Genomic DNA, 13,428 nt, shown 5'->3' on the forward strand with positions numbered 1-13,428 from the left:
TTTGTGTATCTGTGTGTTTCCTTCCCCCACAGGAAAGAATGTTCCTGCCAACTGGATTAATATGTGTCCTAGCTGCTTATCTGCCTGTATTAGTCAATAGGAAAGGACAGAGCCAGGCCCCAGGTGGCAGCATGGCAGGGGAACCACATGCTCAATACAGAAGCATTTCTGAAGCATAAACATTATAACTTTTAGAGAGTGCATGTGATAGTTGCAGAAATGAAGATGTACTGGGTTTCCCTAGGAGAGAAAGAGTCATAGAAATCTAATAAAGTCAACTGAGGCTAGTGGAAAAACAGCAAGCATGTGGATGCCTTTGGTGGTTGTTACTAGAATTATGATTACCCTGGAACATGCTAAAAAAAAAAAAAAAAGAGGGAACAGGAGTTTGTGGAGATGTCCTAATGTTTACTTGAAAATCTTGTGATTTCCAACCATATATGGAGGGAGCAATGGATCCTGGGGTCAAAGTCCCCATGAAAGAGAGAATAAGATAGCAAGATAAAGAAGAGAAGAGATACTGACAGGGGCCCAAGAAAGCAATTGATTCCTTACAGATAAATATGTAAGAAGAATTCTTGATAGTTAGGCTGTTGTTACAGCTTCAGAACCATACTGTTCTTAGTTGAAGAGGAGGGATGAGGGAATTGTCCTGAATTCAAGGCAAGCAGTCAAGGAGTAGCCAGTATTAGTTTGGTTAGTAATGCCAACCTTGGAAGGGATAGATTAGTGCCTCCACAGGAAATGACATAAGCATCCCCTCAAAGATGGTCTTGCCAAAAGATCCCAGGAAAAAAGGGAGTCATCAAAATATAGCTGTGTTGCTTAGATAGATGTAAGTCTGTCAAAACTGGAGGTGGCTCACTATGTGGCCCACGTGCTCAACAATAAAAGAAACAGGTGTGCCTGTCTGATATACCAAGGCCAGCCTTGTTAACATTCAAAAGTGTTATCAGTGCAGGAGGCAAGGGCCTTTCTCAGGCCAGGGCAGCTGACCTCCCTCAGATGCAGCTCACTCTGCAACAATCCTCCTCACAAGGTTTTTGCATATCTCAGTCAAGCTTGGAAATTCACCAAGTCCATCACACTCTGCCAACAGAGTGTAAGCTAAGAATGGCACTCATGCCAAAGGGATCCCCAGCTTTGAAAATTTGGCAAGGTCCTGTGCTTTGTTTTCCTCTGGTCATTACCTTATGGCTTGTTTCTCACTAGCTGCCTTTCTGCTTTTCTTCTTTGGAAGGCTGCAATCTCTACTGGTTGCAGGCCATGGCCTACTTGCCTGTAGGGGAGGAGAGACACAAAAATAGTGAAGAGAGTGTGGCAGAGCAGGACATAAGGAGACTCTAATAAAGTATGAACTCCACTTATCCATCTTTGCCTACTGGTGGGGGCACAGAAGGGGGCTTTGTGAAGCCTTTTTTCTAGTCAGCCTAAAGGTCTCTTCTGCTCCTTTGACCTTATTATAGAAAATATGAAAAATCTTAAATATATTATAAACCTAAAGAAGTCCTTCTGATCAATAGGGTACAAGCATTCAGTTAGTCCAGAAATTGCCTCTGCTTTCCCTTTGTCATTACTTCTTGGAATCTTCCTTCCTATAAGGCTTGCTTACTATATATACCTGAAGTTCAGGCAAGCTCCATAAGATGCCACAGCAACCAGATGAAAAGTGAACACCATGTTAAGCTGTCATCCAGATGTTTTGTCTACCCTTTGCCATGCAGCTATATCTTCAAGGATGTGTGCCTGTTTAGCTTCATAACAAGTAAACATCTGGATGCTCAACTGAAGATTTTATTTGTCATTTTTACCCTGACCTTTTGACATTAGGCAACACATTGTCTTTCGTATCTAGAATAAATATATTCAGAGTCTCCTTTCTCCCAACACCCCACCATCTAACAACTCCCAACCCCCCAAAAGGAATAAAAATGGAAGGCAAGCTGTGCAACTTTGTTTTTAAGCCCAGGGTATCCTGGATGCTTTGAGAATTCTACATTTCTGCAATGTTCTTTTCATCTTGCCAGCAGATTCTTACAGGTAGAGAGAGACCCCAGAGGGGTCTCCATCTATAGCCCAGGTACTTGGCTGTCAAGAACCATAGGTCTGAGAAGAGAAAGGGAGTGTAAAATCAAACTGGCCATCCCAGAGCCTGAGTGATGACCTCAGAGGAGCCAAATTTTCAGCCTTTGCTCTGTCCTTCCTTTTTTCCAATAAACCCTCCTCTCAATGAGTTTCTCTCTCCTCCTTTCAAAACTCTTTTGTCTGTCCTCTACTTTCCTCTAATCCATGACAAAAAGAATGTGTTTGCTAAGACTTAGGAAAGAAATGGGATGAAAATGGGATATTTAATCTGAAATATGGTCTTACTTTCAGCAGATCTCATTTGAAACAATTCTAAATTGTTTAACTTAGAAATTCAAATTAGGTTTACCCCCTTTAAATATCAAATCCATTGCTCTCTACTTTTATATCACATATACATACTCTTTAACAATAATAACAATAACTATAATAATAATTAGCACATTTAATTGGAGAATCTCAATGCATTTTGCAATTATTTGCCTGAAGGCTCTGAACAAGCCCTCCATCAAGCAAGTAGAAAGAGAATACCACAACAACCCAACCACCATTATCTGGCAATCAACCTAAACCTTAAATAATTGGACTGTTTGAGGCCACTCTGTTTTCTGAAGATGTGAACAACTTGAAAATATTGTCGTATCACTCATTCTTACAATTATTCCATTCTCACTGTACCAGGGCTGGGAATATAGAGATGGCTTTGTCCTTAAAGACTTCAGTGTAGATAAAAACAACAATCAGGACATGTCTTAGGCTCTAAACACAAGCCCAACTCTTCTACTTCCCAAGATCTTTTTCCTCACAGTGTCTAGTACAGTGTTTTGTATAAAACAGTTGCTCAGTAAATAATCGGACTGTTCCATTAACTAGAGCTCTCAATTCTTGAGCACTTGGTATACTCAAGATATCATAGGGCCTCATTTTGGTAAAACATACTCTTAAAGATCAAAATTGAGGACCCCAAACCCCAGCCATATTTGACTGCCTTGAAATCTACAAGCTATCACGACAGCATGCCAATCCCCAAGGGAGCTTTGCAGATGCCAGGATTGTCCAGATATTTTAGTGAGTCCTGGGACACACTGGGATGACAAAACTAATGGTTGCAAAAGAAGATGGAAGTGTAATAGACTTGGGCAACCTTCTAAATCTAAGCATGCAGCGTGGAGGGGAAAGATCCATGACAGCAGTGAATTAAGGAGAAGTTTCATTCATATCCTCCCAGGACCAAACTGGAATTGTAACTAAAAAATGGAGCAATCAACCTGAATAAGCAGCTGAAGACTAGCAGAAGAGAAGATTTATAACAAAGAATTTACAGAAGCCACATGGAGACTGGTAGGAAGGATGGAGACATGAAAAAGTCTGGCCCTGCTCCCACAGGCTACAGCTGAAGTTCCAGAAGGGTATCTGAGCTGTGGGGAGTTCCCCCTGAGAAGCATGGGGCCTAACCCTATTCCAGGCTCCACAGTCCAGAGCATCAGAGCCAAGAAGAGGCACTCACATACCATCTGGCTATAAAAAGCACTGAAGTTTCTGTCTTTCAGGGGGAGGCAGAGGGCTGCTAGGACACAGGCACCCTCTTAAAGAGCCAACACACAAAATTTCATTCATGGTAACTCACCCTGGGCTTCTGTGGAAGGAGGGAAAAACAGACTAGAGTTGCATGAGGAGAGAATGTGGTCTGTGACTCTGGAGAGAGAGCTGAAGGAACAGCCACCAGGAATCCTGTACTGAGTCATTTTCCCACATTTTCCCAGCAGAGGCCATCTTTCTAGGGTGGAGCACTCCCCTCCATGCATAATCAGCCTGTGGGAAAGCAATAGTCCACCCTCCGGACTACCACTTGCTCCACCCTGTCAAGCTAATGATATGCTCAGCAGTACACTAGAGGCTCTTTTGGTGACTGAGTCTAACAGGCAACTGGCAGGAGAAGGCAGGTGAAAGCAAATCACCTCAGGGTGCCTTGGGACTTTTGCTGACCTGCACCAGGCCCAATGTTGGTAAAAGCCAGCCTTGGTGTGCAGTTTTGTCCTTTCTGTGTATATCCAGACCCAGCAGAGACAACCACAAATGGTGGATCACTTTTAGCTCCAAACAGGTCGCTTTGGGCAAGACACAGGCAATGCCTTACATTTGATTGCACCTAAGAGGGCCAGAACCAACACACTTAGTGGCCAGCTTCAGAAAACATTAGAGCAGGATCCAATAAGCTTCAAAAGCAAAATCTCCAAAGGGTGAACTTAGCAGGCACCAAATCTTGTTGCAGTTAATTCAATTTTTTGTGGTCAGCATCTGCACAGCAGTATACATGCCGTGATCAAGATTGACCCTCAGAGTCAGCCAGCCTGAGGGTCGGTCCCATGCATGGAGGGGATAATAGCAATCAAGACTCAATTACAACAAGAGGGCCCACACAACACACACAAGGGTCATTCATGGAGTACCCACCTCAGGAGATCAAGGAGACTGTACCACTGGACACCAGAGGACACCTACTACATGAAGCCATCCCATGAAGAATGGGAGTCATAGCAAATATATTTAATACATAGAAACAAACACAAAGAGGCAGTCAAAATGAGGAGACAAAGAAAAGGAAAAAAATGAAATAACAGGAGAAATGTCCAGGGGAAAAAAAAAAAGCTAAATGAAATGGAGGCAAGTACTTTATTTTTCCTTTCAATTTTTATTTTATTGTTGTTCAATTACAGTTGTCTGCATTTTCTCCCCACCCCTCTACCCTACCCCAGCCAAACCCACCTCCCTCCCCTGCTTCCACACTCCCCCTTGGTTTTGTCCATGTGTCCTTTATAGTAATTCCTGAAAACCCTTCTCCCTACTATCCTCCCCCCTCCCCTCTGGCTATTGTCAGATTGTTCTTAATTTCAATGTCTCTGGTTATATATTTTTTAATTTTTATTGTTATTCAATTACAGTTGTCTCCTTTTCCCCCAATCCCACCACCCCACCCCAGCCAATCCCACCTCCCTCCCACACCTCCACCCGCCCCCTTGATTTTGTCCATGTGTCCTTTATAGTAGCTACTGTAATCCCCTCTCCCCACTGCCCCCTCCCCATTCCCCTCTGGCTATTGTTAGATAGTTCTTAACTTTAATGTCTCTGGTTATATTTTGTTTGTTTTTTTCTTCTATTGATTATGTTCCAGTAAAAGGTGAGATCATATGGTATTTGTCCCTCACCGCCTGGCTTATTTCACTTAGCATAATGCTCTCCAGTTCCATCCATGTTGTTGCAAAGGGTATAAGCTCCTTCTTTCTCTCTGCTGCGTAGAATTCCATTGTGTAAATATACCATGGTTTTTGGATCCACTCGTTTGCTGATGGGCACTTCGGTTGCTTCCAGTACTTGGCTATTGTAAATTGTGCTGCTATGAACATTGGGGTGCATAGGTGCTTTTGGATTGGTGTTTCAGAGCTCTTAGGGTATAATCCCAGCAGTGGAATGGCTGGGTCAAAAGGCAGTTCCATTTTTAGTTTTCTGAGGAAATTCCATACTGTTTTCCACAGTGGCCTCACCAGTCTGCATTCCCACCAACAGTGCACAAGGGTTCCCTTTTCTCCGAATCCTCTCCAACATTTGTTTGTGGATTTGTTTATGTTGGCAACTCTGACTGGTGTGAAATGATACCTCATTGTGGTTGTAATTTGCATCTCTCTGATGGCTAGTGATGCTGAGCATCTTTTCATATGTCTCTGGGACCTCTGTATGTCTTCCTTGGAGAAGTGTCTGTTCAAGTCCTTTGCCCATTTTTTAATTGGGTTGTTTGTCTTCCTGGAATGGAGTCATGTGAGTTCTTTGTATATTTTGGAGATCAGGCCCTTGTCTGAGGTATCATTGGTAAATATGTTTTCCCATAATGTTGGTTCTCTTTGTAATTTGGTGCTGTTTTCTTTAGCCTTGCAGAAGCTTTTTAATTTGATGAGGTCCCATTTGTTTATTCTTTCCTTTATGTCCCTTGCTTTAGGGGACATGTCTGTGAGGGTGTTGCTGCGTGGAATATCTGAGATCTTCCTGTAGGAAGATCTAGGATATGTAGGAAGATGTAGGAAGATGTTTTCCTCTAGGACTTTTATGGTGTTATGACTTATATTTAAGTCTTTTATCCATCTTGAGTTTATTTTTGTGTATGGTATAAGTTGGTGATCAAGTTTCACTTTTTTGCATGTAGCTGTCCAGATCTCCCAACACCATTTGTTGGAGAGGCTATTTTTGCTCCATTTTATGCTCCTGCCTCATTTGTCAAATATTAATTGACTGTAGAGACTTGGGTTTGTTTCTGGGCTCTCTGTTCTCTTCCATTGGTCTATGTGCCTGTTTTTATGCCAGTACCAGGCTGTTTTGACTACAGTGGCCTTGTAATACAGTTTGATATCAGGTATTGTGATCCCTTCTGCTTTGTTCTTCTTTCTCAAAATTGCTGCAGCTATTCAGGGTCGTTTATGATTCCATATGAATTTCTGAAACGTTTGTTCTATATCTGAAATATGTCATGGGTACTTTAATAGGGATTGTATTGAATCTATAAATCGCTTTGGGTAGTATGGCCATGTTGATGATGTTAATTCTTCCAATCCATGAGCATGGTACATGCTTCCTGAAATGGAGGCAAGTAATTTAAAGTAATGTTTAAAAGGATGCTCAACAGCATGAAAAAGGACATAAAAACCATTAAAAAGAACCAAGTAGGATGAAGAATATAATGTTTGAAATGAAGAATACACTGGAAGGAATAAACAGTAGGTTGGATAAAGCAAAAGATTGAATCAGCAGTTTGGAATACAAGGTAAAAAAACCCAATCGGAGCAGTAAAAAGAAAAAAAATATTAATGAGGATAGTTTAAGAGACCATTGGGACAACATGAAGCATAATAACATCTGTATCAGAGGGGTACCAGAAGGAGAAAAGAGATCAAGGGATTGAAAACCTATTTGAAAAAATAATGACCAAAAAAATCCCTAACTTGGTATAGGAAAAAGACACACAATTCCAGGTAGAGCAGAGAGTCCCAATCAAGATGGACCCAAAGAAGCCCACAACAAGACACATCATAATTAAAATAGCAAAGGTCAAGGACAAAAAGGAAATCTTAAAAGCTTCAAAAGACAGTTCATTATCTACAAGGGAGCTCCCAAAGTAGACTTTGAAACAAAGGCTATAGTAAGAGATAAAGAAGGACACTACATAATGATAAATGGATCAATCGAACCAGAGGATATGACCCTTATAAACATTTATTAACCCAACATAGGAGCACCTAAATATATAAAGCAAATCTTGATTGACATAAAGGGAGAGATTGACAGTAATACAGTCATAGTAGGGAATTTTAACAACCCATTGACATCAATGGATATATATTCCAGGCAGAAAATGAAGAAGGAAATGGCAGTCTTAAATGACACACTAAATCAGGTGGATTTAATTGATATCTTCAAAGCATTTCACTCCATATCAGCAGAATATACATTCTTTTCAAGTGTGCATGGAACATTTCCTAGGAGAAAACACGTGTTAGGCCATAAAACAAGTCTCAGTAAATTTAAGAAGATTGAAGTCATATCAAGCATCTTCTCTAACCACAATGGTATAAATCTAGAAATCAATCAGAAGAACACTGAAAAACACAAAGACATGGAGGCTAAATAACATGTTACTAAACTATAAATAGGTTAACAATGAAATCAAAGGATACCTTGAAAGAAATGAAAATGAAAATACAACAACCCAAAATCAATGAGATATAGCAAAATCAGTCTTAGAATGAAAATTCATAACATTAGAGGCCTATGACAGAAAGCAAGGAAATTCTGAAATAACCATTCTAAGTTTACACTTAAGCAACAAATCCCAAAGTGAGTAGAAAAAGGAAATAGTAAAGATCAGAGCAGATACAAAAGAAAGTCTAAAAAATAATACAAAAAAAATCAATGAAACTGAGAGGAAGTTCTTTGAAAAGATACACAAGATTGACAAACCTTTAACCAGACTGAGAAAGAGAGAGAGAGAGAGAGAGAGAGAGAGAGAGAGAGAGAACCCAAATAAATAAAATCAGAAATGAGAGAGGAAAGGTAACAACTGACACCAAAGAAATATAAAACGATGTAAGCAAATATTATGAACGATTATATGCAAATAAATTGGACAATCTTGATGAAATGGATGAATTCCTAGAAACATGCAATCTTTCAAAACTGAACAAGAAGAGTAGGAAAACCTGAATAGACCAATTACAACTAATGAAACTGAAGCAGTAAATTAAAACAAAAACAAAAACAAAACAAAACAAAAAAACCTCTTAAGAAAATTGTCTTGGACCAGATGGCTTCACAGGTGAATTTTACCAAACATTCAAAGAAGAGCGAACACCTATTTTTCTGAAACTATTCCAAAAAAATTCAAAAGAATGGACAAATCAGAAGCTTATTTTTCAAGGTTAGCATTACTCTAATTCCAAAACCAGATAAAAACACTACAAAGAAAGAAAATTATAGAGAAATATCCCTGACGAACATACATGCTAAAATTCTCAACAAAATATTAGCAAACCAGATTGAGCAATACATTAACAGGAACATACACCATGATCAAGTGAGATTTTTTCCAGGGATGCATGGTTGGTGTAATATCCACAAATCAATAAATGTGATATACCACATAAACAAAATGAAGGCTAATGATCATATAATCATATCAATGGATGCAGAAAAAGCATTTGATAACATTCAGCATCCATTCATGATAAAAAAAACTCTCAACAAAATGGGGAATAGAGGGGACATACCTCAACATAATTATGGCCTCTTATAACAAACCTACAGCCAACATCATACTCAATGGGTGAAAACTAAAAGGGTTTCCCTTAAGATCAGGAACATGACAAGAGTACCCACTTTCACCTCTCTTATTCAACATAGTACTTGAAGTCCTAGCCATAGCAATCAAAGAGAAGAACAAAATGCATCCAGATTGGAAAAGAGGAAGCAAAACTGTCATTATTTGTAGATGACATGAAACTGTATATAGAGACCCCAAGAGATTCTACAAATAATATTACTAGAACTGATAAATGAATTCAATAAAATAGAAATATGCAAAATAAATATCCAGAAATCAGTTTCTTTTTTTCTCTAGACAGAGAGGGAGAGAGAGAAAAAAAATATCGATATGACTGAAATATTGATCAGTTGCTACCCCATACACACCCTGACCAGGAACAGAACCCACAACCCAGGCATGTATCCTGACCAAGAATTGAACCCACAAACATTCAGTGTATGGGATGATGCTCCACCCAACTGAGCCACACTGGCCAGGGGTGAGTTGCCTTTTGTACACCAATAATGAACTATCAGAAAGGAAAACTAAGAAAACAATCTCATTCACAACTGCATTAAAAAAATTCCTAGGAATAAATTTAACCAAGGATGTAAAAGACCTATACTTGGAAAATTCTAAGACATTTAAGAAAGAAATGAAGGGTGATACAAAGTAGAAGCATATAGTAAGTTCATGGATAGGAAGAATTAACATCATTAAATATCTGTACTACCCAAAGCAATCTATGGATTCAATGCAATTCTTATCAAAATACCAATGGTGTGTTTCACAGAACTAGAATGAATAGTCCAAAAATTTATATAGAACCACAAAAGACCCTGAATAGTCACAGCAACTTTGAGAAAGGAAAACAAAGTTAGAGAAGTCATACTAACTGATTTCAAACTATACTACGAGGCCATAGTAATCAAAAAACCTAGTACTAGCAGAAAAAACAGATATATTGATCAATGGAACAGAGAGCCCAGGAATAATACCTGACAAAGGAGGCAAAAACTTATAATGGGCTAAAGATGATGTTGGGGATATTGGGCAGATACATCCAAAAAAATGGAACTAGATCACCTTCTTACACTGTATGCAAGAATAAACTCAAAACAGATTAAAGGCTTAAATGTAAGACTCAAAATCATTAAATTTGTATAAGAAATATAGGCAGTAAATCTCAGCTATTTCTCGCAGCATTATTTTTTTCTAATAGATGTCCTCAGGCAAGGGAAACAAAAGAAAAATAAATGTGAGTATATTGAACTAAAAAGGTTTTGAAAAACAAAGGAAACCATCCACAAAATGAAAAGACAACCTAATGAATGGGAGAACATATTCCCCAATGACATATCAAATATGGTGTTAATATTAAAAAATTATAAAGAACTCATAAATTTCGATGCCCAAAACACAAACAATCCAATTAAAAAGTGGACAAAGTACCTAAATGGACACTTCTCCAAAGATGACATACAGATGGCCAATAGACATATGAAAAGATGATCAATGTCAGTAATCATCAGAGAAATGCAAATTAAAGCCACAATGAGATATCATCTCACACCTGTCAGAATGACTGTCATCAATCAGTAAATCAACAAACAACAATTGCTGGAGAGGATGTGGATAAAGGGGAACTTAACATGCACTGTTAGTGGGAATGCAGACTGGTACAGCCACTGTGGAAAACAGTATGAAGTTATCTCAAAAAATTACAAATTGAACTGCCTTATTACCCAGTGATTCCACTTCTGGGACTATATCCAAAGAAACCTGAAACACATAGATAGAGAGCAAGATGACAGCTAAGGTGAGGAGGTTAGGGGGTGGAGGGATTGAGCAAAAAAGGATAAAGGTCTCATTCACACAGACAACAGTGTGAACAGTGTGGTAGATTGTGGCAGGGAGGGAGGTATAAGTGACTAAATGGTAATGGAAAAAATACAATAAATTTTTTTAAAAAAGAATATTTGGACCCCGATATTCACTGCAGCATAGTAACAGCCAAGACTTGGAAGCAGGCAAAGTGCCCATCGGTAAATGAATGGATAAAAAAGCTGTGGTAAATTTACACGATGGGATATGACTCTGCTGAAAAAGGAAGGAAATCTTACTTTTTCTGACAGCATGGATGGACCCGGAGAGTACTATGCTAAATGAAGTAAGCCAGTCAGACAAAGACAAGTAGCTTATGATTTCACTTATATGTGCAATCTAATGAAAAAATAAACTAAGAAATAAAATAGAAACAGACTCATAGATACAGAGAACACACTGATAGCTGTCAGAGGGTAGGGGATTTGGAGACTGGGTGAAAAAGGTGATGAGATTAAGAAAAAGAATTCACATGCCCTGGCTGGTGTGGCTCACTGGATTGAGTGCCGGCCTGCACCTGTGAACCAAAGGGATGCAGGTTTGATTTGCAGTCAGGACACATGCCTGGGTTGTGGGCCAGGTCCCCAGGAGGGGGCACACCACAGGCAACCACATATTGATGTTTCTCTCCCTCTCTTCCTACCTTGCCCTCTCTAAAAACACATAAATAAAATCTTTTTTAAAAAAGAAGAAAAAGAACTCATAGACACATACAACAGTATGGTGATTATCAGAGGGAAAGTGAGATGGGAAAAAGGTGATGGAACGAGACTTGATTTGGGATAGTGAACACACAATATAATATACAGATGTTGTATTATAGAACTGTACACCTGAAAGTTATATACTTTTATTAACCAATGTCACCCAAATAAATTCAATTTTTAAAAAGTGTAAGCAGGTGAAATCCAGAGGTTCCCTGAGGTTTTGGAGCCCATCCAGGAGAATTCTTAGAATCCTAGCTCTCTGTTTATCTACCCTACTTCCAAAGTTGTGATTAAGAAAGAGAGAGGGGAAACAAGTATGCAACAACTAAAGCCTAAAGCAAACTCTTTTACTAAAAATCTATCTCTAAACAGTTCCAGAGACCCTCTCAATAATATCATCTTACTTTAGTCTCACACTTTTAAGACAATTTGGCATCTCCTTTCTTTCATCCTCACTAAACCTCTGAAAAGTAGGTTTATTAGTAATCTCATTTTACAAATGGGTTCACCAAGTTTCATGGAGATTAAATGTCTTGTCAATAATTAGACATAGCTGGCACTTGAACCCAAATCTACTAATTTAATTTTTTACTGTGATTTTTTATTATGGTATAATTGACACACATTATATTAGTTTTAGGTATACAACATAATGATTCAATATTTGTATATATTGTGAAATGATCACCACAGTAAATCTAGTTAAAATCTTAGATTCCAAATTTTTATTGCTCTTGCCTCCATACTATATAGCTTTTCCAACATACTGGAGTCAAGATGCAGGCCTATAGTCAAAAAAGCAACTGTTGAAAATGTTAAAGTTTGTGATTAATGAACTTCATGATAATCACAGATCAGAAGTGGACTTTATATGAGAAATAGAAACACAGAGAGGATGTACTTACTTGTCCAATGTCACACATTGAGTCATTGATGGGACAAGAAATATAGAGCAGATCTTCTCACCCTCAGGACTGTATCAATACAAACTTATTACTTAACTGAATTGCTTGTGTGTATGTGTATGTACATGATTGCACACATGCATGTTCATTTGCATGTATTAGGGGTTGAGGGTTTGGGTGGAAGAGGTTAGGAGAAAAAGGAGAATTCACAAATAAAACAGCTCTGCTGCTTAGGGGGCTGAGAATCAAATACTATTTAGTCCCAGAATTCAGAGACAAGGTCAGAAAGAGTCTACCTCTTGCAAGAACAACATAAACTGGCTGAGAACAACCATTTGGGAAAGTCTTCAGAATATAAATCTACTTCAGAGGCCCTGGTAAATACAACTGATAATCCAAGATATATTCAAAGTCTCAGCAAGGAGCTTCAAAGTTGTCAGGAAAAAGGTAACTGAAAGAGGACTCATGTAAGAAAAAAGTAATAAGATGACTTATCATCACCAGGCCATTAGGAAAGAAATACTGGGAAAAGCAGAACTGGCTGATTAAGAACTGATTATTCGTTATCTGCATAATACAAGATGGGGTTGGAGTGGGCAGTTGGACATTTCCCCAGAGAGGCTGAGCCTCACATCTCTAAATGGATGCATCCCCAAGTTAACTCAGCTTCCTCCTTTTGGTCTCTTTCTTTGGTCTCTTGTTGGAAAAGAGAATGTTTTAGCTTTGAAATCACAGTTGACCATCAAATGTGGTCCTTCTGACTCATGTGCTAAAGCAATTCTTGCTTTCAGCAGCCAAACTTGGATGAGGGGGTGGAAATATTGAATCAGAATTCCTGAAGTGACCTGGTGATATGATCTTATTTGGGATATATTTCATGCCCTCAAGGGACAAGAAAATCTCCCAGTCCGTACTACGTAATGTCAAATACCTTTCACAGAGATAGAAAGATCTCCCCTTTTCTCCTTTCCTTTCTTTGGATCTTGCTTCCTATCACCTTATT

General features: G+C 38.8%; 1 protein-coding gene across 1 annotated transcript in view; it reads right to left on the minus strand.

The window, feature by feature from the left end:
- Positions 1-1,191: 1,191 nt before the first annotated feature.
- GUCY2F (guanylate cyclase 2F, retinal) overlaps positions 1,192-13,428 on the minus strand; it is a 114,269-nt gene continuing 102,032 nt past the window's right edge. Inside the window, 3 exon segments of the mRNA XM_071220258.1 lie at positions 1,192-1,279; positions 1,360-1,423; positions 1,426-1,456. Of these exon segments, the coding sequence (XP_071076359.1) occupies positions 1,192-1,279; positions 1,360-1,423; positions 1,426-1,456 (183 nt within the window).

Source organism: Desmodus rotundus, chromosome X (assembly GCF_022682495.2).
Source record: "Desmodus rotundus isolate HL8 chromosome X, HLdesRot8A.1, whole genome shotgun sequence".
In the NCBI taxonomy this organism is placed as follows: Eukaryota; Metazoa; Chordata; class Mammalia; order Chiroptera; family Phyllostomidae; genus Desmodus; species Desmodus rotundus.